The 26,331-nt window shown below is 48.9% G+C and overlaps 1 protein-coding gene across 2 annotated transcripts; it reads left to right on the plus strand.

Moving 5' to 3' along the window:
* The first annotated feature begins 11,136 nt into the window (after positions 1-11,136).
* On the plus strand, positions 11,137-25,948 carry LOC119107222 (uncharacterized). Of its 2 annotated transcripts, none has more exons than XM_037230630.1 (6): positions 11,137-11,197; positions 20,965-21,054; positions 21,467-21,693; positions 23,543-23,698; positions 24,447-24,568; positions 24,840-25,948. In XM_037230630.1, exons 2-6 carry the CDS (start codon positions 20,995-20,997, stop codon positions 24,989-24,991), a joined length of 717 nt encoding a protein of 238 aa, XP_037086525.1. In that variant the 5' UTR covers positions 11,137-11,197; positions 20,965-20,994; the 3' UTR covers positions 24,992-25,948. The 2 variants fall into 2 exon arrangements, with proteins under 2 accessions (XP_037086525.1, XP_037086524.1); XM_037230629.1 differs by lacking the exon at positions 11,137-11,197 and adding an exon at positions 19,573-19,855.
* Positions 25,949-26,331: the final 383 nt, after the last annotated feature.

The following is a 26,331-nucleotide window of genomic DNA, read 5'->3' on the forward strand; positions in this document are numbered from 1 at the left end:
CGCTACCGCAAAAGAGCTCTTCCATTGGGACTTCATAGAATGTGTCTCGAAATTACTTCACCAAAGACAACACGGAAACATTCCAGCAGCATCGATTGGTGAAATTTCGAAATTAGCGACATCTGGCATTTGCAGTGGTAGCAAATATGTTTTTTTGGACGTAAAGCATACATAGCAACGCTTCAACCGCAGTGGAAATCTGGAGAGCAATATTTGAAGGTGGACAATAGTTGACTTCTGTTAGTAAGCAGATGATAAGCTAACGACAGACGAGTCAGTTATTTTCATTTGTACTGCCTTGTTGTGCCTCATCAGCTTTAACACCTGACTTGGTGGCATGAAATAGGTAGGCGCTTTGGTGACGCTTATCTCAGGTTAGAATTAAGTTTTTCCTCCTGGTTTTAAATCGATTCCTGAAACATATCAAATCGGGCTCTTCAGGCATTTGAAACAGCCACCTCCCAGCACGGAAACGCGTATAAAAGGGGAGGGGGAGGGATAGGCGGTCACCCATTGATCTTCGTCAAGGCTGCAAGCGATTCAGCCCATGGTGCTGGCAGAAAAAAACCTGGCTTACGAATGATGTTTGTTTCCCACGACCCACCAAATAGTCAGCACATGACACCCTGCTCCCGTCAGTCAAGCATCCCGGCAGCTAGAGGTTGAAGTGGCCAGGGAATCCCATGAACGATTCTAGGTGCATTGTTGACTATTGCAAATGCAAATCGCCCATTAAGTCTAAATCGCTTACCGAGGGAAGCCCGCAAGCACTTATACTTTCCATTCGCCTTTTTTCCGACGTGTGTTCTGTGGTTTTCGCCATCATGGGTGTGCATTTCTCAAACTGATTGGGGGTCAAGGTCTCGAAAGTAGCCATAGGGGACAGGTGCGAAAAACTTCTAGGATTTGTCCACTTATGATCTGGGTCTTGAATATATATATATATATATATATATATATATATATATGTGTGTGTGTGTGTATATATGGCATGACCGACTACATCTAGATGTTCCTTAAAGTCCATATGCATAGCCATCGGAATGACATTTGGAAGCATGACAGTCTGCATGAGCTTCCTGCTTTGTGAAGTTGAAAGAGCGAAGCTGCACGTCTATCTTGCATATCGAAAAGCGAGGTCCGCGCATAATTCATCGTAATTTTCTTAGTTTTTTTGGGCGTGTTTATCTATGCATTAAAAAGAACAGAGTGTTCACAACAGACGTGGCTATCACAGCTCCTTTACACGCAGGTTCTGGACAGCCCAAAGTTTCATCAATAAAAGATGTGCATTTCAAGCAGCGTGAAACAAAACGTAGGCACTCCTTCATGAACTAGTAACGAAAATTCTCCTCTTTTTAACGAAAGCGAAAACTTTTCTCCAAATAGCTAAGGTAGGTGCCCTCCTATTGAAAATGCCTTTCCCCGCTCATGTCATTGCATACGCTTTGCAAGCCTGCTGTATTTCTGGTGGGCACAGTTCCAAGCCTTTGCGCCTCTGAAGGGAAAGCGACGCTAATCCGCTCCAGATCGAATGTGTGGCCAATGAACCCCCACAATGCCAATGTCTTGCTTAGCGCGGGTTGAGCTTAAAAGCGTTGCTAGTTGGGCTGGCTCTTCAGTGGTCACACCCGATTATACTAGTGTACCCATGCTCAGTGCACAATGAGCTCACCCACGAAGATGCGCAGCCAGAATCTTGGTAAGCGGAGGGGGCGCAGGACGGATAAAGGCTGAAAGGCCTCCCAACCTGGCGCCCCCATTTAAGGCCCCCCATCACCTGATACGACCCACTCGCTTCGAAAGGGCACGATTTGCTCCGTTTTATATAACTATGTACCATTTGTTTTACTAAAACAACCCAGAACGCGTTGAAAGACGACATTCCGTTAATATTTTGACGTCAATAACCTGACGACACCAAGCCTTACGTGATTACGTAGAAAAAACCGTCGCTATTCATTTCGTTCTTGTTCAGTGGGATTTTCTGAATGATAACACTCAGGGGTTTTCCAGAAATTTTGCATGGCCTGTGGTGTGGCAGGATTGGAATGATGCTGCTACTGTGTCATGCTCGCCTGAATGGCCATGGAATATTCCGCATGTCTTCGCCGGCGTTTAGCCCAGTAACTAGACGATTTCAGGTTTTAAGAAGGTAGGGTTTTGAATTGCACCGAACGATCCTCAAAATGGCTATTTCAGCTCAAAACCCCATGCAACTGTAGAACACTCTCTTTTGATTTGTCAAAACCCTTAACAGTTAAATACTACGAAAGCTCGAAACAATCTGCTCAGGAAACAGCATACGCAGCTATGAGGCCATGATCACACGAATGTAACGAAGCATTTTACTTTTATTTTTCTCCTATGGCATTCAGCACAGTGTCTCTTTCGAAGCGCACGTTCGCTCCCAGAAAGAGTTTCGCATGGTCTATTGTGACGCGCTGGTTCAAGCTGCAACTAATGCGCCTCTCGGTAAATGGTCTATCGTGACACGCTGGTTCCAGCTGCAACTAATGCGCTTCTCGGTAAATGGTCTATCGTGACACGCTGGTTCCAGCTGCAACTAATGCGCCTCTCGGTAAATGGTCTGTCGTGACGCGCTGGTTCCAGCTGCAACTAATGCGCCTCTCGGTAAATGGTCTATCGTGACGCGCTGGTTCCAGCTGCAACTAATGCGCCTCTCGGTAAATGGTCTATCGTGACGCGCTGGTTCCAGCTGCAACTAATGCGCCTCTCGGTAAATGGCCTTCGCCGTCCGCTGTGCCAATCACCAGCACTCATTTGTGCTGTGTTATTCATACCAGTAGAGGTGCCACTTTGTAGCCCACAAGCCCCCATTGTACGGGATAAAGCAGCTCAAAAATGGTACCTTTAGTCCTTAACGGCCGGCGACGGCCCTCAGCAGATTTTGTTGTCGCCATGGCGAGACCAGTGGCGGCAACTACAGTTGTCGCGGGCTAGGGCTGCACTCTGGGACTACCAAAAAAGAAAGAAGTGCAGTGCTGTGACAAAACGATGCCAGCGTATGTTGGACTTGAAAGTAGTTACCATGGATCTCATTCTGTTACCTTGATGGTGCTGCAATGACACTACCCTGCGCTATTATTAGACGCAACTGGTCCTGAGGTTCCAGAAGACCATGTTTGTTAAATGCGCCCCGAAGTTGTTACATTAATTATACACGAGCGCTGGTGGCCGATTGAATATCCTTTGCTCGGGTGGGGGACAATTTGACCCCCTGAGATCTCGGAAACTAGGAGAACTACCGTTAGCATGTACAACAACTTACTTGTGTTAAATTTTGAGGCTCTTAGATCATGACCTTCGGGTAAAATAGTGTCAAACAAAGTCAAACTCCAGATCAGCGCCCAAGGTGCCCCAGACCCTCCCATGCAACAACCGTAAACCTAGATACCCGTTCTAAGCAAAAGGTCACTGATGCTCATGCATGGCCAGTGACCTTTTTTGACCTTTCGGAGGTCACGGGAATGAAGATCATACAAGGCTGTTTTGTTTTTTGCATTTGAATAACCGTAGATCATTGCGACTTGCAGTATGTTTCTGAAAACAAAATGTTCACCTGGATCATTTGAGGTCAGTGACCTATTCTGACTTAGAAATCCCATGGAAGATGTGTAGTGCAGTTTCTGTTATCGATAAATTCAAAGTGAGCACCAGAAACTACCCCAAACAGCAATTCCTAAAGTAAAACACAGGCTGATTTTGAGCTTGGTCTGACCCTCATACTCATACCTGACTTGAGGTAAATGGAATTTGTCAATTCAACTGCTGTGTTGCCTAAGAAATCTCTCAGACACGTGTGGCTTCGTCTAATACTGCGTTGTTGCATCAAATTGAACGATCCCCAGAAATCGTCTTCGCCGAATCTATGGCCTGACTCAGACCTGCCGTAGGTCGCGATCTTACGAGGTACACTTACATTTTTGATACCAAGCGATCCGCTGTTCAGTTGTCCACAGCTATGCAAAATTTGGCGCGGCATAGCCGCACCATGCGTAAACCATTCCGGAAAAACTTTGGGAGGGGGGGGGCTTAAATTAAGCCCGCTCACCCGAGCGCGTGTTAACTCGATTAATTAGCTAGCCCACAACACTCGTTCACATCTCCCCGACGCTGAATCGCTGAGTTTATCTGTCATTTAGACTGAATGCGTGCATTGGAAAAGTATTGGCAAGGTAGTCTGCATAACCGTTCAAACTTGATGCTTCATCTGATGCTGTCAGCCATCTCACGATTTCAGATCTTAGCCATCCAGCTCCAGCTGCGCCATGTTGTTCACTGGCTGCTTGTAAAGCCCATTTAGAGTTCTCGCTTTTAAACTCACACAAGTTCATCCCGACCAGGAAATGTCTTTGATGGTCTGGCAGGAGACCATGAGCCTCGAGATGCCGACGTGTCAGCAGAAAAAACTGTGTGACACAAAGCACACAAAACACAACATTTCGCTCTTTGCGATCGCTCAGTCCACCTCTTCCTTGCTTACAAGCTCGGGGTTAAGTACTCACAAGCATCTAGCAGCACCAAAACTCGGAAGTCAGCTATTGAAGTCGACGCCACCGTTGTGTTGTGTTTTGTGGTGTGTTGAGTCCTCTGAACTGAGGTGTAGCCGCACGTGGCGTATCAAGAACGACGTAGAAACGAGTGGAGATGTTTTGAGAGGAGTGGAAATCATTTGTGCCTGATGAGACTGCGGTTGCGGGTCCAGAATATCAAACTGTTTCTACACGGCAGAAGACCGTTTTCAGCTCCTTATCGCTCAAATCATCCGCTTCCAAGGTCATCCTTAGAGCCCTCTTTGCACTTTTGACCACCGACTTACAGCTGCTATTAAGGTGAGGCGCAGCCGGAGGCGTTGACTTCCAACCAATGCCTAAATGTGTGGTCCTTATCCTCATGGTTTCTTGGCCGAATCCTTGCAGAAGACTTCGCGGCTTGCGTATTGCTCCAACGAAAGCTGCAGCGTTATCTGAGATGAACTTACGGGGTGTCCCTCTGCGGGCGACCGAGGACGTGGACGCCCTCGGAAAGCTATCGGCATCAAGACCAAAATGCGGCTTCAGGGTGTACGACCCTGTTTTGCAAGAAAAAAGACGATATAAAATAGCGTTTGACCCTGCAATTGTATCGGCCCTGCCTATGGTCTCAGCTGGACCAGCGACGTCCACAGCACACTTGATAAAGGCACGAATCATCCATCCAAGGAGACAGTTCTCTGTAGCTTCCAAACCGGTTGAGAACTCGGAAGTGGTTAACACAGTCATCTCAGTCACCTCACCTCACCTCACAGTCACAGTCAGTCACCTCAGTCACCTCAGCCATCTCTAACAGTCATAGGGGTGTAACAGGCTAGCATGCATTTCTACATAGATCATGCTGCGGACAGGGAGTGGAGTCATCTCCGTCAAAAAGTGACGTCTAAAACCAGTGTATTGACCAGAGGTGATTGGGCAACAGTAGCATCCTCTAATGATGAAAGGCTCCTGCATGCCATTTATTGCACGGAAACGAGTCGATTCGGCACTGCGCGGAAGGTTTACCGGTCTAGCTCACCAGCACTTGCCCAGCCTCTACGGATTCATATTCACTGCGGCTCAGGCTCCAAGGTCAGTCCGTCTGCGGCAGGGCTACAAGGCCTCGTCAACCTAGCGAGCTGCCAGGCGACGTCAGCGATGCGCTGTACGCTGATTTGCGAGCTGTTTACTTGAGAGCCTTGTAACTTACGTGCATCGGCTAAAACGGATAAAATGCAAACGTGCGTATGTACGAATAGCACGTAATTGCTACGTAAACATGTGCACCACGCCGTCTTTGTGTGCTTTCTTTACTTCAAGACTGTTTTCCTGACCCAGGGCCATCAAATTTGGAAACGTAACAGGAAATCAACTATGGCGCATCGGATGGCAAAAGGTTCGACACGATCGGAGGTAAGGGTTCCAGCATGTTAATTGTCAGCGAGGAATAATGTTGGAACTTGTCGAAACTGATGACTTCGGTCCGGCCTCGGACAACCATTTTCGCAACTACAAGAGGAAGGCAACTATTGTATATCGGATAGTGAATCGCTTGCGGGCTTCAAGTGACAGATCTAAGCTTTTTCCTCAGTAAAGAGGAATGCAGGACAAAGCCCCTGATAAACTGAAATGGTCCGCCGAAGCGCCACTTCGTCGGACGTTAAGTCCTGCGCCATGTGAAGAGATTTCCCCGACGGTGTCAGTTAAGAACGCAGCACTTCGGCGAACGACCCATGTAAACCGGTCCTTGCCAGGTAGATCGCCGACCCGAACGACCTTGGGAGGCTGGCAGTGCTACAATGGCTGCAGACGATTGACAAACAATCGGCTTAGTGGTGGTGATGGTAGCAGTGGTGAACAGCCCAGGCGGGGGGGGGGGGGGGGGGGAGATGTCCGTATTGCGCCACATTAAGGGAGAAACGGTGTGGTTAAGAATGTATTGGAGCTATTGTGAAAAAAAATCTACTAGGACGTTTACAGTGATGCATTTTTTACCTGATCATATCAGTGCTAAAAGTACACTGGGTCGTAAATGCATTCATCTCACCCTTTGTAAAGGGCTAAGAAAGGCGCAATTAAACCCTGCCACTCTAACTGCGTTCCTGTACAGCCTTAACTGCGTTACATACTTATGATCACGTCCTATTGCCCCCTTATCACACTTACACAGATGTGACTGCTATTTGCTCGTGCGCATGGCTCATCTGTTTACCTTTGGGATTGTTCTGACCCCACGTACCCTGGTTTTTTCAATTTGATTCGAAGCCTTTAAATGGATGGATTTCTGGGATCAGCGCTCACGCTAAGCAGTGCTTGTTGTGAGAGCCCTGACCTCCACCATCCGATCGCGCGATTCTAGGAAACGGCAGAATTGAGTGGCAAAAGCTTAACGTGCCGCAATGCTCGTCACGGTCCGTCCTGCCCTTTGACGTCAACTGAGCTTTAGTGCGACCGCTGCCACCAGCCACAGGCGATACCGGTCAAGGGCAAATGGCGAGCGCCCTAAAGCGACTCGAACCCACCCCGCCGCGGGTGTGTGGATTGGAAGACAGGCGTTCTAACCAACTGAGTCACCGGGACGGACTTCGGCCTTTTTCACTCGGGACAGACTTTGTTGACTCGATTTGTCGTCGTAACCACTTTTCACCTGTTTGGTTTTCACTGGAAATGCTGTCTTTTCTAAATAGAGGCGCGAAGGTAGGGATCCTTGGCTGAGCATCGGCTGCCTCAAGTCCAATCTTCCAGTGTTTGGAAACTTTGGCGATCATGGGTGAGACCGCGTCTCTGAGATCAAAGAATAAATTAGAATTGAAGGGGTTAAACTGAAATCTGGAGACGACGTGACCTAAAATTATATTTTGAATGGGAAAATTGACACTCGCATGCTGCAGACAGAACTAGACGTGATAAACCACATTTGTGAAAATGGAGGCGGGAACATATCCAGACATTACAAGCAATGCCCTAAAAATCTGTTTTCCGGAAAATAGATACAAGATCTGCCTCTCTGGCAGCTCGCATTAGGCCTTCGATGTTGGTTATTGGGACATGCTCATGATCAATGATTACTTCTGCTTGGTCCCATGCGATCCCAACAGCCCCCCCCCCCCCCCCCCTATTCCCACAGCCTGTTAGGCTTATCCCCGCCGCCCGTCTTCATCTTATTTGCCATAACCCCTGGGTTGCCAGAGTTCGGATCGGTATCGCAGGTTTAATCCGAATGTTCTCCAAACGCGGAAGTCGTACCAGTCCGTGACTCGGGCAGAAAGGAGTCTTTTCCACTCCCGCGGACTTCAACAACTTCCTCTCAGTGAGCATACGTTGCCCTGGGTAGCTGCGTAGCCACCGGTGACACCGGAGCTGTTAGTTTGGCACGCGCTGAAGAAGCTCACATCTAACGGCTTTAGACCACACTACGTATTGGGAGGAGTGGTCACCACTTTGACGTGGTGCTCACTCACGAAGTTTCATATCGGCATCGATATATGTTCCATGTAATGATCAAGGATGATTAACACATCACAACTGACATATCAATACATCACCGCACATCATCGCTGCTTCTAAGCAGCCACCATTTTGTGATGCCCTTCGCCACGAAGTCTTAACAGTGAAGCCCTGGCTTAATAAAGTCCTCACGATTGTGACGGAAATGGGAATATGTCCATGACGGGTAAAGGTGGCATCGCAGAAGTCATCAGCGCTTACGTAAGGTAGGCGAACTCCTGCAAAATCGTGCGAAAACCAACTAAACGAGCATTCAGTGAAGGCTCACCACGGGGCTTAGCGCGATTTTTTTTTAAACTTTGACATGTCAAGAGGACAAAGCAACAAACCAACGGGGTAACCTGTGCAATGCGGTACGCTGGTGCAGGCAAGATCTAGGGAACAGGGAACATTCTGCGCAAATCCAGTTTCGCTGTTTCCCGTATTTTTTACGCAAAGCGTTCATTACCCGAATTGCAGGTTGTTCGCGGGGATGGTCCAATAATGCAGGTTGTCGCAGTCAGGACACTTTCTCAGATATATTGTGCGAATGGACATTTTTTGGGGTGTATCAGAAAACCCGTTTTAAAGAAGTATGGCTGCTGAGGGGTAGACTGGTTCTCCGAATTAAGGAGAGTCCAATGGCGATATTTTTGTGAAAGTTCATCTATGTAGGGGTGCGGCAAGAATGTCAAGGAGTCAAGGTTTGGAAGTATTCAGCTATTTCCCATCTGAGGGGGCTGGGAGGTGTTATAAAGAGGTGTTATAAAAATAAACGCCAACCCTAACGTTGATAGGAGGTCGATGCCAACCCCAACCTAAGGTTTTCTGAGGACACTTCTCCGGCATGTCGTGCACTCGCGCCCAATGTCCAGCACCCTATGGGGCATTGGCTGCGCATCTTTGGCACCGAAAACGTGCTGCTTTTCTGTGTTTCTGTGTGTTTTCTGTGTTTCTGTCTAGCTGCTTTTCTGTGTTTTTTTTTAGCAGTGGCGGTTTTTGTGGAACATTGCACGGCGATCTACTGCCGCATCTCTAAGTTTAGTGCCGCCACAGCGTATGGTCTTGTAGATATGAACAGAAAAAGCCAAAAAGTTCAATTTTCGGGAAATTGGACATTTCATGTGGCATAATGGGATAAACCATTGATCTGCATGAAACGTAATTCAAATCACGAGATCTCGTTAAGACCATTCCACCGGCGTTTGTTGCTGAGCTCTTTCTTAGTTTGGTAACGGCATGGAGGTTGCATCGACCCTCCCGTCCCATCAGGCCGCATTATGAAAAACAATGAATCAGGGTGAGGGCTAACATCGATCTGGAGCATTCGGATTCCTGAGAGAAAACACTTAGCATTCGTTTACCGTGCCGATTCCACCTTTTTGACGAAAACATCTAGCTAAGTCACTTGACTGATACAGACTGAGTATGGGATGGCGGGTACGGACGGCAGATTGACGTCAAAACCTAAAATTCCAATTATTTTAAATCTTGTCGAAATTGATGCAAGCAATCCATTGCCACTAGAACGACTGGAACGTGTGTATATGTTATATATATGTAATGCGAGCTTATTCGGCCTCTCTTGAATACCATTTCACCCCACTTTTATACTTTCCTTTTGATATTTTGATTTATGGTTTTATGTTCTTTGTTTGAGCTCGAGCTAAAAGAAATGAAAGTGTCGATTTATGTGAATAAAATAGATTTACCAGCGGAGCCTTCGCAAAACATGATAAATCTATCAAATTCGTTATGAATATATCTTGCATTGCACGTCACTACATACCAAATTATGCCCCGTGAACGCTTATTACAACGCCGATCTTCTGCTGGTGGGCTTCCAGCTCCTGCAGAAACCGGCGCAGTTGATCCTCGTCACGGTTACCGCGCCTGCGAAGATTTCAGTCGTTCGCACATCCTTCCCCTTGGATCATTGGTACATTTTGCACATCGCTCAATATCACCATAAAACTTATAACCGTCGTTTGCTTCCCATTCATTTCTTGGGTGGAGAAGCCGTGGTCATCAGAAAATCTTGCCACTCAGGTGTCGAATTATGAAATTCTAAGGGAACTTAAAGCTACCGTTAGGCCTTCAGCGCCAGGGTCGTAAAAAAGGACAGGTCTGTTGTTTTGTTGGGGCAATGCAAGTGGATAAACTAGTTAAGCGCTGCAAAGCAGAGCACAAAAAGAAAAAAGGCCATAAATGAAGCAAACTTTATGACAGCTTTTAACAAAAACACCAACAAGATATGGGCTGTTTTGCGATATGTAAAGTTGAGCAAGTGGTGTTAAATTATTTTGTTATGTGCATTCCCATGGTGACGGGTATTCCTGTTTTCATGGCGGCACGGTAGACATGCCATGTGAGAGCAAAGGGAGCAGCAACTGGCCAGCAAGATTGGAGATCAGTGGACCGTGGATTTTAAAATCGGTGTGAATGTTCCGCTCACGGCGTATCAGAGGAGAGACATGAAGTAATCACCATCTCCTAGCGCAGACCACGGGCAACCCACCTCCTAGCACAGCCCAGCTCCAGCGTTTGCTTTGAACCCCAACGGGCCTGGGTTCTGGACTCAATGGAAAGGAATTCGTTTTTGGCTGGGCTCCACCTGGATTAAGATCTTGTCTCGGCCGAGGTCCTCCGAGAATGAAAGAAGACGATAGAAATGACAATAAAAATGAAAAAAGGAAGCCCCAGTACCAAACATCAGAATAATAATGAAACGAAGACATCAGGAATGACAAGGAAAAGAAGATGCGATGAATGACGACGAAGGGAGACCTCAACAATGTTGTTTAAAGTTACTGTGTCAATCAGGGACGTTATGTGCCGGTCAGGTAGCCGAACAGCAGGTAACCAGTCAGATAACCGAACGAAATACGGTGACTTTTTTGCTGGGGTCTTTTTTCGTCAGAAGGGGCTTTGTCACCGCGTTGCCTTCTCCCCCCCCCCCCCCGCCAAGACTGGCTGCGCCCCTGGCTGGAACGACCCACCTGGTGTCCCGCCCGTGGGTACCGGTCTTGCCCGCGAGTGGACGGCTGCAGAGCTGAACTGGCGGTCGGTCAAATAGGCAACCGTTCAGCCATGGCTGAGCTGAATCGTAAAATGTCGTGAAATGCCCATTCCTCCTGCTGCCGTGCGACGACCGCACACTCACGCTCAGCTCAACGGTGAGTTTCTCGCGTCCCGAGCTGAGGAACTTGAGCGGGTATTCAGGCTCAACGGTGGGTTTCTCGCGTCCATAGCTGAGGAACTTGAGCGGGGATCCAGCCTCGGTCCGATCGGTGGGGATGTGGGGACACGGCGCGCCTCGTTAATATGCGGCTGTCCTCGGCAGCTCCATATTCGGCTGCTCGCTCGCTTGAATCGCCATCTGCTGCGCCCAGCCGAGGCCGGCCCTGCACCGTCCTGTTCCTAAGCCTGATCTGACCTGAACATGAGCCTTGATCTTTGACGATATCATTGTATGGCAGGGCAATGGAAGTCCCTGCAACTTGGGGGGGGGGGGGGTAGCTTTGTTGGTTATTTCCTTCCTGTCAACACCCAGAGGACAAATTAAAGCAAAAAAAAAGAAGAAGAAGAAAATGCAGTTGTGCTTGGTTGCTGTTGTTATTGGGTTGAAAGAAGAGTTCAATAACTTAGGCCACTTCCCGCCAAAATCCTCGCGCCGATTTCCGATTTCGGATTTCGGATCGGCTTTCGGATTTTTTCGGAAATCGATGCAACCCTGGGCCGTTAACTAGCCTTGAACCGCACATAGAGGCCCATGCATTTTTCTGGTTTTTGAAGAAAAAAAAATTGCCGGATTTTCTTGGATTTCTTGGATTTCTTGGATTGCTTGGACAAAAATTGGGGCGGATTTTCTTCGATTGCCGCCATAAATGGCTTCCTATAAAAGGCTAAAAACAGCTTGATGCGCACTCACCTAGCGTTTTTCCACTATCACCCTCCAAAAAGGTCCTGGCGGCTCAATTTGTACGTCTGCAGGTGTGAGGTAATGCAACTTATACGATCGCAATCGGACGCTCCCACAACTGAGCCAAGCTGTTTTTCCTTTCACTTGGTGCTAGTTTCAAGGCGAGCGACTACGCGCAGACCCCCATCTGGCGTGTCCAGCAATCCTGCTGCCAGATATATATGATGGATCGACTACCGAGTGTCCAAATCTCGCCACATGATGGCGGCGTGACACAGCAGAACTCCTACGCCATGGCCACCATCATCGTGACGATGATAATCATTGTGATGTATTCCCTACGAATCGCTATATATATATATATATATATATATATATATATATATATATATATATATACATCTGATCCGAGCCAATGAGCTACACGCTACGGGATAAAAAAAACAATAATACAGCCATTATGAAAACACAACGAACGTACGAAGAGCACAGAGGAAAAGGCTGTCCTCGATGTCACATGAGTCAAGTCATGCATGAACAGAGCACAGCTCCGGGAGGCCACAACAGTTAGCATCAGGTGGCTTCAGGATGAGACCTAACGATGTGGAAACAACGTGCGTGACGTGGCTAGTCAGAAAGAGGACAGCTCCAGCGAGTCAGGCAGCGTCGAACGGACACCGGGACAGAAAACATGCAGTATGAACAGCTCCAACTTCGTGATATCCCCGCGCCGTGCGTGGGGACATTTATTTGTTGATTTGTCACTCTGTATGTCCCCGCGCCGTGCGTGGATGCCTTTGACCGTATCCTGTCCTAGGAGCAGCACATCCAGATTGGCAAAAAATGCGTTTCCATCCTGTTTTGATTATACAGACTGTTTTGGATAATACCGACTGATTATATAGACTATCCTGTTTTGATTATCCATTGCCATTTTACACCCACAAACTGCTCATCGAAGTTTCGGGCGCGGCGCTGCCTGCTATCTCCGCCGAGTGCAAGAGGTGAGTTTGGCGGCCTGAGTCGTGTCGTGGGCTGGGACCGCGATCATATTTCATCGGTCTTTGAGTCGCTGGGCTACCGCGGCATCAGTGACTTTATTACACACTGTGACCACACTGGCGTCTGCAGGACCCTAAACCTCCCCTGCGCCCCGGTGACAGTCCAGGTCCCGCCCGCCCCTCGTACCGCTGTCAGTTCGGGGCACGCGGTCGGTGGTGACCGCCGCTTCGGAGCTGCCCGCTGTCCGGCTCAGGCGGCCGGAAAGACTGTATAAAAGCTTGTTAGATTGACGTGTAGGGCGTTGTCATACTGTACAGCCTCGTCCTGGAACCGCCTGCCGCTGACCGTTGTGGCGTCCCAGAGCCGTGCCCTGCTAATGTCCCAGACTTAACCAACGTAGCACAGAGGACAGTTTTTTATGCGCTCTTTTTACGTTATTGTTGTGTTTTTATATAATTGCCGCATTATTGTTTTCATCGCACAACATGAAGCCATGGACGTGAACCATTAAACGATTCATAGTGCATGCATGATAATGATGATCATGATGGTGGCAGCATCGGTCAAAGGCTCTGCTGTGGCAAGTTGCGTTCACAAGGTGCTATTTGAAAACTCTTTGACATATGGCAGCAGAATCAGAAAAAATCCATGTTCGGCGTCCGCGAATAGTCGCTCGTCTCTTGTGTAAGATCGACCAAGGCCATCGTTTACCCCTTAAATTATTCTGATTCTGAGATACCAGGAGCTATTTTTATACCCTCCCGCAGTCGACTGCCGGTGAAAAGACCCTTGGCGACCCAGGGCTAATGTTCTCAGATAATTTCTTCCTAGACGTGGGTATTCCACGAGGGATCCCGAACAAAAAAAAAAAACGACGTGAAAAAGTCGAAGGAAGGAAGTCAAACGAAAACAATAAAAACGACCAAAACGCGGAATGAATTAGGGTCGACGGGGATAAATATTGAATAGGGGAAAAAACGGAGCACAAAAAGTCTGTCTTATTCCGTCATGGTGTACTCTGTCTAGTACCCTCTTTGAAGACTGTGGGCTCGAGTCATACACCTGACACACATAGTCGATATTTAATCGAATAAGGGCTCGGTGAAGCAGTAAACGTGTTTTACCGCCGGTCCTATAAGAAATCCGAATCAAAGCCTGTGAGATATTCAGGGCCTTAGAAAACGATTTTAAAAATCCATGATGTGTGAGGAATGCCAGCTTGCTGTTAAAACGGCCCGAATGAGCTACGTTTCATATCTAATACAAATTCATTTACAATTTAACTCAACATGTGGGTCGGGGAAAGCGACCTCGTTTCCTGCAGACATGAGCGCATGCAGTTTTGGTGACAGAACTTTGAAATCCATTTAGCACACTTCATCTTTCCAGCTGTCTCAGACTAATTTTGCTTTGCGTTCGGAAGTTCTGCTAGTCTGAGCAGCAATCTTAATAGCAAAGTTGTGGACGGTAAGTAGCCTCTGCGCCTGTGGGGAGACGCTTTTAGGGATATCATTTATCATGATGGCAAACAGCACAATGTTTGGGACGCTGTCTTGAGGGACGCTATTCTCTTGCAGGCACCGATCAGACAGAGCCGATTGCTCACGAACTCGGAAAGTTCTGTAGTTTACGAAATCAGACAGAAACACCCATGTGTCTTCTGATGAGATATTTGTGCAGTTTCATTAAAATAATATGTTTTCAATTCGTGTCATAGGCTTTTTCACTGTATCAGGCGACAGCTAAAAGATGTCGTGGTTACGTAAGTTGCCCAGTACATTTGTGAGGAATAACATTCACGTGGATAAGACAGCAGTAACAGCGTTATTCCTCGGAAAAAAAAACAGAAGAATTGATTTTTCACAGTGATTTTTTTCTGAATTTACATTGAGCGTTAGAAACAATAAGACGTTTTTTAAGAACCAAATAAGACGGGCGCTTGCTTTTTCTTCAAACAGTTTACATACACATGATGGCAAAGTTATGGGACAGTAGTTTTGCAGACCTTTCCCTTCTACCAGGCTTGAACAGGGGTACTGCGATTGTTTTTTTTTTAGGAAGAGAATCTCCTTTGTTGCATGTCCACGTGAAATTAAATGCATCAAGAAGGATCGCGCGCTGTTCGGTGTTCAATTTTCTCAAGTGGCCTTTGGTGGTAAACAACGGAGCACCAAATTATAAATGCAGTCGGGACTTTCTGAAATGTGCTTTAAGGATGTCGCGGCACCATGCATTTCGGACAATGCAGCAGGCGAGTTATAGGATTGCGTCTCTCTTAACAAGTAGCTCTATCGGGACGATTCACACCGCGCCCTGCACCGGATAAACTCTGGATTGCCTGTCCCAAATCGGCATCGTTCTAAGGGGACTTTTGCAAATTCCGTTCTCCACCTCGACAGGGTCCGTAACGACGGCACCACTAATAATTAATATTGGAAGAGGAGGAGCGGAGGAGAATTCCCCAGCGATGCGCTGAATTCTAGACCAAGCCTGTTTCAGTGGAGAAAGTCTACTAACTTTGGACAAATATTCCCTCCAATACGCGTATTTTGCATTCAGAACATCCCGCTGGGCTATGGTCTTTAAATGTTTGTAGACAATCGAATTCTATGTCGTTTGGTGCTTGTTAAACTTTTTCAAGGGCGCCGTCTTTCCACTTTCTCTCAAAGTATCTTTGCATTGTGAGGTTCACCACCGGGAAGGAATTTTACGTAGATGGCTGGATGTCCAACGCATGCAGGCATCACCCGGTGTTATCAGGGTTTTCGTCAGTTGTCCAGGAGTAACGATGCACTGTGCCTTCTTCAGGAGTGATAAATGTATCATACCCCCGGGTGGAAGCCTCCCAATCTGTATCCTGTGTACTCTATCTCCTGGGTTGGACACAAAGTTGCGCTATATCTATATCCAGCTATATGCCTATATATATGTATATGCATATGTATGTAAATATATATATATATATATATATATATATATAATATATATATATGTATGTATGTATATATATATATGCATATATGTATATATATATATATATATATATATATATATATATATATATATATATATATATATGCATAGCTATATTCTATATCCGACTTTAGTCAAATCGGGAAATGGCCATAACTACCCAGGTCGTTTTGTACAAACCAAGAGGTGCGGGACAGAAAAATTGGTTAGCATACTGGCAGGTTGATAGCTCAGTTTGTTAGCCGACGTAATGTCATATGCGTGACTTGCCAGTTTTCAGAAAACAGAGGCCGTTATGGAGTGGGGAGCACCGACCCATGCGGTTCGTCTTGCCACATCTCCAGACAGTAACGTGACTGTTGAAGTCGCTGGGTGAAAGGAAAGGGGCGGGTGGCTGGGTTATCATCTAGTAAGGGATCCTAGGCAAGACATTTGCCGATGGTCGAACGCATAGGGAACTCAGATTTTAAGGTAATTGAGCTGAGGCGCACAGCCACAGCTACCACCTGTATGTCGGTTTGTGGTAGTATCGATGTCGATGGGATACTGTGATGCATGACTATCGCCACACCTCCGAGACGTTGGCATCCGTAACTACGTCTTTTCGTAATAAAGTATAATCTTTGAGCATAGGTGTGCCCCTGGTCGGCTTGGATGTTTCATGGATGCAGACAGCCAACGGGTTTTTCACATGCAGCATACGCTGCAAGTCCAAGATATTGGCACGGAGTCCTGGGAGGTCCTCAGAAGGACACATCAGATCACATTGGTGCCCTCCCTTACAAGGAAAGCCCTCTGACCCTCTCAGTTGGCCTTGATTGACGCAACAAGATGCCTGATCGCTGCAGGCAGTGCAATAAATGGCACATCGATTCCAGTTCGGCTTGACGGAACATGGCTGGAATCGGGTTGGAGGGCCCACCGTTTGGTACTGGGGCTCTGACTGGCATAGGGTCCTACCATTGCCTCACTGTGAACTCTGATCACAGTTTAGCAGGTTTCCTTTCATTGTGGGAGGGTCCCTACCAGTGCAAACGACCCTCTCGCATTCGGTGTCCCGTTCCCGTCCCTGCTCAGCCAATGTTCCCCTAGCCGACTTAAGGCCCCTTGTTGACACAGGACACTTTTGTAGGCACTGTGGGCCCCCGACCGACGCAGAAGCCTGTCATTGTTGCAGGGGCTCGACCAATCCAAATCGTGTGCCCGGTCTTGTCCTTACCTGGGAAATGGGCCCCCAGAGCTCAGACCAGCACGAAGCCGGGTGTTTGGCGTTGGTGATCTCTGAACGAAATGAACTAAACACACTGTCTCAAGGGCCTCCAATCGGTGTAAGAGGCCCTCTTACTGACATTTGAGATCATGGCCCCATCGATGGGTTCCTAGATGTGACCTAAAGCCCTTCGGCCCTTCCAGCCCTTCGGGCCCTTTAACCTTCCCACCGGGCTCTCGATTAATTTGTCTCGAGAGACCCTTCGTGCCCCCCCCCCCCCTTTGGCCACATTAAATACGACTCTTGGCCGACTCAGGGCCACTTGCGACACAGGATCCCTGCTAGGCACTGATGGCCCCTGGCCAAAACTGGAGCCGTTCATCGTGTCGAGAACCCCGAACATGGCAAACCGCGGGCTCCGGCCTTGTTCCTGCTCGGGACTAAAGGCCAAGGCACGGACCGAAACGAAGCAGACTGTGTAGCTTCGTGTCGAGGCCCCCTATGTTAGCGATAGAGGCCCCTAATAAAAGGACCCTAACAGAAGTACACTGACTGACATTTTAGGTCACAGAACTACGGGTAGCATCGGCCCCGGTCCAATTTGGTCCTTAATTGTTTTCCCGAGAATTCTTCGTGCCTCGTCAAACACGACTCCACATGGCGACTCCGGGCCCCTTGCCGACACAGTAACCCTGTTATGCGCCGTGGGCCCCTGGCAGACACAGGGGCCCTGCTCACTTTTTCAGAGATCCAGATCAATGCAAGGCTCCGGCCTTGTTCTCTTGAGAAATGAGCTCTCAGGGTTCAGACCGACACGACGCCAAGTACTCAGTGCTGGTGACCTCTGGTCGACATAGGTGCTCACATTGTCTCAGGGGTCCTCAATCAAAACAAGAGACCCTCCCTCTAACTGATATTTCAGGTCACGGCCCTACAGGCCGGAATCTTTCAGCTAACCTACAGCCAGCCATTCGGGTCCTAATGCCCTCCAGTCAGACTGGTGACTGTTGGTTTCGATGGGCCCCTGGCTCCTCCTTGGCCTTATTGAGCACCGTCCTTCGTCAACCCGGGCCCCTTGCCAACACAGGACCCCCTGTCGGGCACTGTTGGCCCCTGGCAGACGCTGGGTGCCGACAAATGTAAATTGCTGACCCCAGCTTTTTCCTTGCTTAGGAAATGAGCCCTCAGGTCCATGTCGACAAGAAGCCGACTGTGCAGTACTGATGCTGTCTGACCAACATATGGGCCATTTTCGATTCCAGTTCTCCAATAGGCATTTCATCTCCTTGACACTGAGAATAGAGGGCAAAATCTGGGAAGAAACCCGTCGTTGGCGTATTTTGGAAGTTTATCTCTTTTTACAAAGCTACGCCTCTGTGAAAAATTTGACAAGAGATACGTCCCGGCGGATCCCACTTGAATACGAAATTGGCAACGGGACCCCGCGATAAACTCCATTTTGTCTTGGAGGCCTCCTGAAAAATCTTCCGTCTTAACTCCAAATCTGTGGCGCCGCCACTGAGTGTTCAATCCGGCCTACCAGGTCAATAGCCTCTCAGAATTGCTAAAACGCACAAACCTTCACCATAAGCCTTACAGGCCGTTACCTCCCACTTAATCGATTTAGAAACCATAACTCCCAGCCCAAAATCCTTGGGGCGGATTTCTGAAGTATGTCGGTGGCACAACCGCTCTACGGCGTACTTTTCCCACTAGCCTATAGTGTTCCGCGCCTGTTTAGAGAAGCCAAACTGCCACGGCGCGCCGGGTCAAAGTTTTCGTGCATGGTACGCCGTGAATTTTTCCACTTTCGTGACATGGACGGTGGTCTCAATAGCTCAAGCGGTAGCGTGTCGGATGTGTAGAGGAAAGGTTGTGTGTTGGAAGCCGAGCGTTTTAGAGTTGCTAACCAGTTACCTATGGAATGTGCTAATCATTTGCTATCAGCCAAAATATTTGCATTATATGCATGCTGCCAGTGTACTGCACCATACAATTCCTCGAGAGTCCCTTGCAGCAATCACGGGAACAACATTTTCTATTTATTTTAAAGGCATCCACTAGTGTAGCACCAGCGCCACGTTACCTTTAGTTACCGTATTCAGTTGCATGCTTTAGTAGAAGCTGAAAATTTGGCCCACACTGCACATCTAGTCATTTCTAGTTTACATTACAATTTGTTGTACTGAACTTTACTCTACCCGGTATCTTTAACCCCTGAACAACCAGACTTACGAGACCAATGACCTCTTAAAATTGCCAAAATGCAGAAACCTTGATCATAAGCTTGAGAAACTGTTGCTTTGTCAGCGGATGCTTGTAACCCATGGTGCACGTCATTGCGTTCGTTACTCTTTTTAAATAGTTCCTGTCGGTTGCGTGGCAACAGTATTCCATTTCAAACAGAATGAATACTCGAGTGCTCCGCAGCCCGCAACCGCTGGTGGCAAAATAATAAACAAGATGGACTGATTGCCGCGATTTGCTAGTTTCACGTAATTCTACAGCGTTGGTGATACTGATTCTTATCGAGTTTGGAAATTGTCGCAAGCTGAGCTGAACTGGAGTGTGCCATCTATTTCTACGCATATTATAAGATCGCCTGTTTCTGTCGGCTTCTGTAGAACTAGGTTCGGTTGTTCGCATTCTGCAGGCATCTCTCGAGGCCTGCGTACCTACCTAAATACCTTCCAACTTCGAACAAATCAGGCCAAGGCCACGCCTCACGTAAGTTACTGAGTTCCCAAGCAGGGACACTGACACCGTGGGGTAACCGTAAATGGGGAAGGGGGGGGGGGGGGTACAAGTCGGCCTGAAGATCCTGGGGATTGCGTGGACTATTGATTCTGAACCACCGTCTAGCGGCAACCTTCCTCAAATTTCCTGATTTGGTAGGAGGCCTACGGCGCATACGAACAGGAAAAACTCACGAAGACGCTGGTATCTGAGGTTCTGAACGGTCCCTACACCAATATGAAGGATGGAACTTAAGCCGTAGGTTAGAGTGGATCTACACCGCCGCTGCCTTAGTGTGTGTGTGTGGGGGGGGGGGGGGGGTAACCGCGGCTTCGGGAGTGGCCATTCCGAAATATAAGATTATTCTAATTTCAAAATAAAACGCATCGGTATGTGCTGCCTTTTACCTCGGTGGGTTGTATTTGAAAGAGTTTTGACCGGCGTTGCCTAGGTTTTCTTCGAAGTGCAGAGATGTGTCGTTTTCTGCCCAATTCAGACCGTCTTGGAACAGGGGCGGCACAGCATATTTTGTGAAGGGGTGGCACAGCATATTTTTCCACAATTTTCCGGGAGGTTTCCTGAACACAATTGGGCCTCCTCACCGGGGGACGGGGCTCCTAGGCAGTGCCATTCATGGTAGGGGAGGGGGGGGGGGAGCACCACGGGCACGTGGATCGTGGATCGTTATTTCTTCGTTTTGTTCTGTCTTCTTACTCCCGGGTAAACCCACACGCCCCTGTTCCAGATAGCATGCCATCATACTTGTTTATGCTTTACCGTGGAACATAACTATTCCGTAATGTTTCAACAATTATTTATCATGCGGCATTCATACACAAACATTTTTGATGCGCTGGTGTATTCTTCACAGTGGGATCTAACGCTTTCTCGCGAATGTGTCATTACAGGAGAGGGGGAGGGGACATTCAAGTAATACTTCAATCCAGAATTGATCCTTAAACGTAGCGATATATGTAGTTCAGAAAGATATGATGAGGCTGATGGAGGTGCCCCGCTGCTGCTTCGTCGATTGCAGTGGCTTCTGTTCAGCAGTTGCGGATACAAGCAAAGGTGTTCCAATATTCAAAATGTATTTCCAGGATTGTGCTCTTGGATGAAAATCGGCATCGATGGCCTGCCTGGAATCGACGTTTTATCAGGATCATCGTTCGCAGCCAATGTGTTCAGTGGTAAGTACCAAGCACAGTTAGGTAGATTTTGAACAGACATGTCGGATGCTGATACCTCCTTCAATGCATTCTCAAACAGTGGTAGTGCAGGGCGATTGGCACAGCGCAGAGAAAGATGGCTCGAACTGGGCCTTTCTTTTAGCATGTGATCATAAGGGCATTTCAGAATTGTGAAGTACGCGCAAAAATGCCACCAAAAGTACTAGAAGATGATCGAATAGCGTCATGTTGGAAGGTATGCTATAATATTTTGCCATGAAATGAGTCCAGCGACTTGACATTACTCAGATAAGTATCATTCCGATTGTTGGATTTCAACTAGCGTTCTGTTCCGACGAGCATATCCTCCGTGCTAACGTGCGTGTGGATGTGGACTTCGACGTGTGTGGCATATGGATCGGAACCTCTTCAGAACGGCTCGGCGGACTGCGTGGACGAGGAGCTGCTGCGGCTGTACGTGCTGTGCGTGGACGCCGACCGGTGTCAGCGCACCCAGCAGCTGCTGGCCGAGGCCTGCGAGCTCGACTGGTTCGGCGTGTACCTGCAAGGCGTGGGCCGGGTCATGACCTTCCTGCAGTCCGAGCTGCCCGTCACGCATCACGAGTACAGCCGCGCTGAGCGCGTGCCTCACATTTGCAGGTGAGAATGCGCCGCTTTGGGGAGACTTGCGTTCTGTATCGGCGTTTCGTTCCTTGGGCACACGTGGTTAATGCCGTAAGGATTTTTTGTCCTAAGCATTTTTCCGACCATTACTGGGTATGTTTCAAAGCTGGACTCTGAACTAGGGTAACTCGACATTGGCAGAAGATTTGCGCATGCTGGCGGGCTGCTATCGACCAGAACATCAGAGACGACAATGTAATTGGTTGAAGGCTTGCTTCCCGTCTGATCAGGCGACGTAAGCGTAAAGCGGTCTCATGGAAGGGAAACTGCGATGTAAAAAATATCGTGCACATGGTGACGATTTCTGTTCTTGTATGATGACCGCGTCTTCCCTTTCCCAAGCTCCCAAGGCTGGTTTGGGCCCCAATATTCAGCTGGAATTCCAGAAAAAAAATCAGGAAAAAAGTTAAAACATGCAGACGGACATTTGCTTATTATGAATACTGTGCTGCTCAATTCAAAACTGATAGGTGAGTTAAGTTCAGGGCCAAAAGTTGCCGCTTGCCAAAATAACGTGGCTAAATCCGTTGGGAGGGATACATTTTGGGAAGGGGGAGGGTAGATCATCGGGCAAGCAGCTCGACCCCCGACATCACTTACAACAACTAACACCCCTGATTGTACATTAGCAATATTCCAATACAGGGCAGGTACTATGACCTTTTACAGTGCTCAACTTATCTCAGAATGGCTCATCCACAAAACAGGATAAAATACAGCATACCCGGCAAGCCTCCGTGCAAAACACCAGTTTAGGCGTTCTCTGTGGCCCAGTGCGTGTGAGGGGAGAACCGCCTTCCTCCCATGTGTGAGGAAGAGGACAGAATCATGGGTTGATGTCTGCTAATCGGTACGCATGGTATTCAGAGAGTCATCGACACTGATGATGTGCACAGTGCCGTGTGCTAACCGGTCGAGTATACTTACGCGGCTGGTGCTGGCGTGCGTACAGCTGACTCGGTGTGCGGAGCACATCAGATTGCGAGATCAGTTTAACGCATCATTTTCGACACTGTCCGACGACATGAATGGCGTACCGATGTCAGCGTTGTTTTTTAGCCAAGTGTCACCCAATGCTGTGCAGTGCTCACCCAGGTCACATATGTATTGAAGCCGTCACCGTGAGATCAGCCGGCATCCCTGCTTTATTGGTGAGTGTTGTGATGCAGTCTTATAGTTGACTTCAAGCCCCGCCAGGCGGGTGGTTCCCCCACCTCGACAGCGGACGAGGGAGCCTCACAGGCCCCGCCCACTTCGCCATTATCATTTGACGTAACATAAGTGTAACCAGGGCAAGTTACCTTTAAGTGGTCAAATAACGGCAGCCAGGTAATTTGAAAGCCTCCCCGACACCCTTCAGATACCGGTGGGAGGAGTAATGTTACCCAGCTTGACCTCGGATGACGCGATATCCTCATTCCCTAACACAGAATCACGCCCTCTTACGCTATGATGGGATGGGGAAAATTGGTACAGATCAGTGCTTTGGAGCGCATATCCTGCAACAAGCGAACGCGTCCTGGCCATTAAGGCAAATCGTGACCGTCATAACATGGACGGCTAAATTATCACTCGTGAGGTCTTCAAACTGAGCGCGTAGATGTGCAAGCGTCGAAAGCTAAGATGCTGAACGCATGCACCCTCACATGCACCTGAACTTTTCTACGCCTTACTGGTTCAGGCTTTCGCTACACAGAGCCAGTGACGCTGTGCACGCGACCGTTCAGCCTGCTCGGTGCAGCTGGACGCGCTGCACATGACGGCGCGGTGCTGCCGAGCGCCGCGGCGCAGGGTAGCGCTGCTGACAGCGACCTTGGCCCGGCAGGCGCGTCCGTAAACGGGCACCGCTGGCCGGCCCGGAGGGCAGCGACGACGCCACGCTGACGTCCAGTCTGCTGGCGCTAAGCCTGCTAACCCCGCCGGCCGGCTCTGGTCACTCTCGCCACTCGTCCGTCTCGGCCGGCTCCGACTCGACCTTCAGGTGACGCATGAGGCGCCAGAGGCCGCCGCCAGCGGGCCAGTGACCGCCGTCACGCGCCGCGCAGCTCTGATGGCTGTTGGTTAATCCCCGAAGCCTACGCTAGTGCGGCTGGCTGGCACATGGACTCGGCGCCACTACGGCAGTGACCTCGTAAACCATCTGCAGGCTGCCAGCGCGACCCATGGAGCCACGGGCAGATGATGCCTGCTGCTCTTAGCTGAAAATAATGGTGATGATCGTCAAAACCCGAAATCCGACGTCACGCGACTTTGGAAAGCGTACCGATCAGCGGCACATTCACAAATTTGAAGCCAGCACTAAAAGTTCAGCTTTGCGCAGCTTTTGACATCGCATCCCGAAATGCGGTTCACGGCAGTCATTGGCGCTCACAAGGCACGCTTTCTAGGCTGTCATCAAAATACTGTGTTGCCGCTGATGACGAAGAAGCCATTATGAATAGGAGCAGCGGCACCACATGGGGCAATATGCGACGCAACAGCCATCCCGGGCTAGAAAAGAAACGTACCTCCGAACACGACATGCGCTCGGGTGTCACTTTTTTACGGTCGGCGAGCAGAGTTACGCTTGCTGATACCGCAGACGTCTGATATACCCCATGCCGTCAAGCGCTCCATGGGTGGTATGCCGACCCCACTGCGAACGGTTACTGCTCACTGACTGCCTGCCTTTGCGACGCAGTGCGGCCCGACTGGAGGCATCTGACGGGTGGTGTTGACGTCTGCGGCAGTTTGTGCAGCAGCTACGACAGCTCCTCCCAGGTGGACGACCCGGACGTGCCGATGCGCCTGCTGCGCGTGTCCGGATCGCTGGCGTTCGACGGACCCTGGGCTGACCGCGACGCGCTCGAGGGTGAGGGGGTCAGGCGCGTGCGCTCACTGAACCGCTGTCAAGCCGCGCCCGACATGGGTGTGGAATGTCGCATCATGGACATCTGGACATGGCCTATTTCAGCTTGAGAATGCCGCTCGTGCATTTCGTGGTGCGTTAAGGTGAAGGCCCGGAATAGGTCAGCTGAGGATGGTCTTTCAGCTGCCGCTCAAGCAGCTGGGGGCGCACGATGTGAACTTGATCCGAAAACGTAAGTACTTTGTTGGTGACGTGACGCATCTCCGTCCGGCAGACGGTGTCAGCACCATTTTGCGCACGCCGCCCAAGGCCAAGTGGCGGCGCAGGATGCGGCTCAGCCTCGCCTACACCTGCGCCCCGTTCAAGATCCACAAGATCTACTACGAGGAGAACACGAAGGCTCGCCGGTCGCTCAACTTCAGCTGAGGTGGCCGTTTCGGCACGCTGGCCCCTCGAGCGTGCACGAAACATTCTCGTTCGCATTGGACTTATGCAGTTCATTTCTCACCTGTACATAGGTCACGTTCTTCACTTCACGTTGATTCTTGTTTCGATTTTGTATTGCGTTTATCTTATTTAATAATATTTATTGCATTTATTATGGTATTTATTGCGAACCTATTCTTCTTGATATTTATGGAGTTTTGTCCACTGATACTATCGGGGATGCTTCAGTCTTTTATTTACGTGCTGCCACATGTTTGTTAGACTTCTCGCCGGACCATGTGCGAAGACAAAACGTTGGTCCACTGCTTGCTACTTTCTTCATCCATGCTGTCATCCTTGCAACGTAGTGCAATATAGTCGCTTGTACCTTCCGATGATTGGGACCTTTGGTTTTCATTAAACATTGTTGATATTTTTATTGATGTGTTGATTAAATTGTTTGCATTTTATTTCGTGAACAGGTGCTGTAATACCTAAGTTGTGATGTCTCTTATCTTATTGCGAAAACAGAGATCCTAGTAATTAAATCCGTTCAGACGCTGGCATCTACTTAGCATGAACATGGAATGATGTTCTGTCTAGCTCTTCATATTTGAATCGTTTGCGGCTATGCCGTTGCGATTATTCGCGCCTGACTGAGCTAATTTTCTAGCGGTGATTATCACATTCGTAAAATACATATTTCTAAAATCTCCGGGTGTTTCTATGGGAAGCGATACGTTCCGTTTACGTTCTGTCAATATCATCATTTTGGTTTCGTCTGCTTTGAGGAGCGCTTGAGAAAAACGTAGCGCCAACATTGGGTGCCGCTCCACCCGCCAGTCGGCGCGAACGTCAGTTATAAGCAAGGGTTATCAGTGACGTGCAGTGACGAGGTGGCGGCATGCCAGTCACCATCACCACATGCAAGGATGGGCATCAGACCTTGCTTGCAGAGGGCTCTGGTTATTCCGCGTTCCTCGCAGCCACCATTCGGACAACTCGAGCTGGGCCTTTCCCGGACTTTGTACACCATCCCATGGACCATCAGGAAGCGGGCCACACTGGTTTCAGTGGTGCACTGGTGTACCAGCGTGCAACATCAAGAAGAAAGCGTGTGGAACACAGGAACATTACAATTGGGGCGCGGGAGACCAGCCTGTCTAACGACCAAACAGTCTCCCACCATCGACGCGAAGGGCTGCGATGATGTGCGGGCAGTGCCTGCCACCGCTGAAGCTATGCCCAGACTCTGCATAAAAAGACGCGGTACGCAGGGACCTCGCCGTTGAGAAGGCTGTCTCATCCCCGGCAGTCATTCTCCAGAGGAAGGCAGGCCC

This window comes from Pollicipes pollicipes, unplaced genomic scaffold (assembly GCF_011947565.3).
Source record: "Pollicipes pollicipes isolate AB1234 unplaced genomic scaffold, Ppol_2.1 Scaffold_6686;HRSCAF=7923_pilon_pilon_pilon, whole genome shotgun sequence".
NCBI classification, from domain to species: domain Eukaryota; kingdom Metazoa; phylum Arthropoda; class Thecostraca; order Pollicipedomorpha; family Pollicipedidae; genus Pollicipes; species Pollicipes pollicipes.